Genomic DNA, 5,000 nt, shown 5'->3' on the forward strand with positions numbered 1-5,000 from the left:
GGTGACCCTCATTTACAATGACGTCGCGATCAAACAAATTCAAAGGAAAAACAACAATACATACACAATATTCAACGCAAATACATCAAATACACAACAACAGGTGAAGAGGAAAAAAACAATTGAAACATTTACACAGTGGTGAAGAGTGGCAGCAATATCTCCTCACTATCTTCTACTTCACCGTACTGTGTGTGTGCGCAACAAATAGTACTGTTAATACACATCCTAGGCTCTGTAGAAGGGTAGCAGGTCATGAGGAGATATTCACAGATTTTGACAAAAAGTGATTTCGACAACAAGCGTTCTCCAGAATCTCTGACTACACCTTTAACTAGGCAGAATCGGACCTTAAGGCCTTTGCACACCGGGCGCGTTTTATTCGTGCGATTAATTTGCGCATTATTTATAATTACTTAACATATACAGAGTCAATACAAGCTTCCACATCACAACACATTGCGGCTTTAATTTTTTCCAACAGAGTTCGATTTTTCTAAAACGTTGCTTCCGATAGGTAGACGCTTTAAAATTCACATTCCAAATTATTTGCTTTTTCAAACGTTTATTCACGTCACTGCCTTGAGGAATGACATTATACTTGTGCACATTTAGAAGGTTAACTAACAACTGTACATGATGCTGAAGACCTTTGCTACAGTAAACAATGGTTGCGTTCTGAATCGCATACTTTCTACTATATAGTATGGTAGAAAGAAGATTTAGGATGTCCCGATTCTTGTGGCCAGATTTAGGATGGTTAGAAGTACCCGGATGTCCTACGTCATGCGGCCAAGATTGTTAGTGTTGAAAACTGCATCCTATTTGGGCGATTCTGACCCACAATCCAGTGCGCACGTGAAGTGACGTCACATCGACGAAGCCTCCATATGAAAACAAACGGGGATGAGACGGATATAAAAGCAAGAGGCAAGATCAAGGCGCAATGTTATGATGAAATAAGAGAGTAAAGTATGTCCCAATAGTATGCCTACTACTGCATCCTAACTAGATTATTTTTATTGTCGGATGTAGTATGCAGAATAGAAAAAAGAAAGAGTATGCGAATCGGAACGCAACCAATGTGTCACAGCGGACGTATCAATTCATGCTGGTACCTGGGATCTGCTTGGCCCAGCCTATGAGCAGCAGCAGCTCCCTGTTCAGTAGATCACAGAGCGTCAGCACCGTCTTTAGGCTGCTGTCATTGGTCGACTCGTCCTGACTGGCAGCCAATGGCGCGGGCTCTGTCAGCAGCAGGTGGGAAATCACCTTGTTTCCTAAAAGAAGCGAAAAGACAATAATACAGATTAAAGCTACAGTGCGTAGATTTTTTAATAGTAATGAATATTAAGCCTATCAGTTCAGATAGATAGATAGATAGATAGGTAGATAGATAGATAGATAGATAGATAGATAGATAGATAGATAGATAGATAGATAGATAGATAGATAGATAGATAGATAGATAGATAGATAGATAGATAGATAGATAGATAGATAGATAGATAGATAGATAGATAGATAGATAGATAGATAGATAGATAGATAGATAGATAGATAGATAGATGGATAGACAGACAGACAGACAGACAGACAGACAGACAGACAGACAGACAGACAGATAAACAGTGAACTTACTGCAGCTGACATGGTGAATGGTTTTTCTGTATGGACTCAGACCAGTCTCTAGACGTCTGTTGTATTTCTGTCGTCCTCCCCTCACTCGGTCCATACGGACTCCTGAAACACACACATGTATGAGTGTGTGTGTGTGTGTGTGTGTGTGTGTGTGTGTGTGTGTGTGTGTGTGTGTGTGTGTGTGTGTGTGTGTGTGTGTGTGTGTGTGAATGGGTGAATGTGTTAAGAAATGTAAAGCGCTTTGTGGCTGAGAAAATTCGTACTTCATAATCATCCAACATTCACATAGCCAGGTAAGCGTCGGCTTTTCATCATCTAGCATTCACACGCATTTTCTGCAGATTTCTTTGTGGTGGTTTTATGCTTCTGGAAACTTTAAACTTTAAAGGGGCACTGTGTAACATTTTAAGTACGTTATTAGCTAAAATCAATATCCTCATTCATAAACATGTCCTCATTGGTGTAAAATCACCACTGCCAATAATCTGAATTATCCTCCTGAGCGGAGAATTACAAATGTTAATGTCACATTTTGTCCATTGGGCGGGCAAGTCGTATGGAGGAATCCATGTTGGTTGGAATGTCATCAGGTGCATTGTTTAAAATGTAGAATTGTTCTTGTCCTTGAAGGCCACTGTAGCTTCTGTTATTATTCTAAAGGGGTGGGGTTACCCAGGGAGCGTTGCATTCTAGAACTTTGTAGAACTTTCTTAATGATGTCACATTACACACTGCACCTTTAAGCTCTTAATCTTTCCAATAAGAAACGTTAACAGTCTCTTCAAACACTGCAACGAGGGATTTGTTTGACGTACCTTCCTTCATCATTCCGGCTCGGAGACACTTTTTAAAGCGACAGGCCTGACAGGCTTTCCTCCTCCTCTTGGTGATCTCACACACATTGACCGCCGGACAGCTGTACTCCATGTTACCTAGGCGATGACAAATAATAAAAACAATAATACATTTTATTTCAGGAGCGCTGGTGGTGTAATGTTTTTTTTTTTTTCTTAGCAGTAGAATCAACAACTGTAACATTTCTTGGGCTCTTCTTGGAGAGCAAAACCAAAATGTTCATTCTACTCAAACATGTGCCTATAAGTAGTAAAACAAGAGACACTGAACATTTGGAGTGGTCTCTTAATTTTTTTCCAGAGCTACAATTTGGTTGTTCTGAGAGTCTCTAGGCCAGCAGAGAAGGCTTTGCTGGAAATTAAACATTGTTGCGTACTCAATTATTGCAATTAAATCACAATTCATTGGTGTACAAGCTGTATTTAAAGTGATAGCCTACATAGCATTGTCTGTGTTGTCATGGTGTGTCTTCTCACAGTGATCCATACAGCAGCTGACGTGTGAGCTCAAATCTTCACACACTAATCGATGCAGTTAGAGCGACAGTATTGACCAGCTCCAGCTTCATAATAATTCCTTTATTGATTGTATCACAGTAAAAGCAGCCACGACTAGTTTTACTACTAACACCCTCCTGTCCGGTGCCAGAGTCCAACCATTTCACCTCTTTCTCTCCAAACTGTCTAATAAAGCATAAAAATGCAAAAAAAAAATAAAAATCTTAAAAAAATTCAAATTAAAAATAAAACTTCTTTATGACTGGCGTGCTTAACTTGAATGGTCCGTTTGAACAAAGCCTTGCAAGCCTCACATGAAGCCAGTCTGTCTGTCTGTCTGTCTGTCTGTCTATCTGTCTGTCTGTCTGTCTGTCTGTCTGTCTGTCTGTCTGTCTGTCTGTCTGTCTGTCTGTCTGCCTGCCTGCCTGTCTGTCTGTCTGTCTGTCTGTCTGTCTGTCTGTCTGTCTGTCTGTCTGTCTGTCTGTCTGTCTGCCTGCCTGCCTGCCTGCGTGCGTGCGTGCGTGCGTGCGTGTGTGTGAGTGTGATATAATAAACACCTTGAATGGTCCGTTTGAAGAAAGCCTTGCAGGCCTCACATGAAGCCACTCCGTAGTGAAAGCCTGAGGCGACGTCCCCACACACCAGACACAGTCTCTTCACTGCTCCCAGGGGGGTCAAGAAGTCCCCACGCAGGATCGAATCTACCTGGAGACAGAAATCAAATCAAATCAAATCAGTTTTATTTGTATAGCCCAAAATCACAAATACATTTGTCTCAGTGGGCTTTACATTCCATACAATATGATACAATATGACATCCTGCCCTTACACCCTTAGCTCGGCTGAGAAAAAACTCCCAGTAAAAACCCTTTACCGGGAATAAAAAAAAATTGAAGAAATCTCAGAGAGAGTCGACAGAGTAAGGGATCCCTCTCCCAGGACGGACATGCTGCAATAGATGTCATAAGTAGAGAAAAATCACAAAGGAATTTGATCATTGACCAGGTGATTACATGGTAATACAAAGTAAAGTGCGACAGACAGGGGTTATGAAGCATTACAGTTTTTCACCGGTTGGAATATGAAGGTGTATTGAACTCTGAGATCCTATGTAGTATAAATGTGCAAAAAAATAAAAAATTGGTTCATCCTAGCCTGAGAAAAGGCAGAAAGAGTGTTTTATGGTCTCACTGTCTAACCCTACATTTTCCTTCTTGTGACATCACAGTAAGGGTTAGGATTAATAGGACCGCTGGGCCAAGGGAAGACTGAGGGAAGACTGAGGGAAGAAAAACCTCATTCATTATACTATAATAGTGATTTTATAATGATAGAACGCTGGTTCCGTTTGGGTGAAGTATTCCTTTAAGGGGTGCTCCGGTGGCATAGTGGATAGAGCGCGTACCATATTGGCTCTGGCCTTCGTTGCAGTCCCCCCCCCCCCCCCTCCTCTCTCTCTCTGTCTCCCCATTTCAACTCTGTACCATCTAATAAAGCTTGAAAAGGCCCAAAAAATAATCTTAAAACAAAAACAAAAAAAAACATTAGTTAAGAACAAATGTGTATGTTTAGAATTGAGGTTCATTTTTTTCATTTCATTTTTATTTTGGTTTTTGTGTCCTGCACTCAAAGTGCCCAACCCTCATGGGTTTATAGGACACCATCACATACTACATTACAATCAAAATACAGAATATTGTACAGCTGGGTCTCTGAACAACATACTTCTTCTTCTCTCCCAGGCTTTACAGAGAAAGGTTCAAACACAGGATTTAAGTGAAAATTACATTTAGCACATGCTACAAAATCAAATATTTCCTTGAGAAAACACAACATGTTGGGGCTTTTCGGTGGCGTAGTGGATAGAGCGTGTACCATATTGACTCGGCCTTCGTTGCAGTGGTCGCGGGTTCAAATCTGACCCGTGGACCTTTACTGCAGGTCATCCCCCCTCTCTCTCTCTGTCTCCACATTTCAATTCTGTACTGTCTAATAAAGCTTGAAAAT

General features: G+C 41.0%; 1 protein-coding gene across 1 annotated transcript in view; it reads right to left on the reverse strand.

Moving 5' to 3' along the window:
* Positions 1-5,000, reverse strand: part of esrrd (estrogen-related receptor delta) — a gene marked incomplete at both ends in the record, with an annotated part of 9,779 nt that overhangs the window by 3,732 nt on the left and 1,047 nt on the right. The window contains 4 exons of the mRNA XM_080053682.1: positions 1,119-1,280; positions 1,642-1,743; positions 2,457-2,573; positions 3,551-3,698. Of these exons, the coding sequence (XP_079909808.1) occupies positions 1,119-1,280; positions 1,642-1,743; positions 2,457-2,573; positions 3,551-3,698 (529 nt within the window). The remainder of the gene's footprint in view (positions 1-1,118; positions 1,281-1,641; positions 1,744-2,456; positions 2,574-3,550; positions 3,699-5,000) is intronic.

Source organism: Ammodytes marinus (assembly GCF_949987685.1).
Source record: "Ammodytes marinus genome assembly, chromosome: 3".
In the NCBI taxonomy this organism is placed as follows: Eukaryota; Metazoa; Chordata; class Actinopteri; order Uranoscopiformes; family Ammodytidae; genus Ammodytes; species Ammodytes marinus.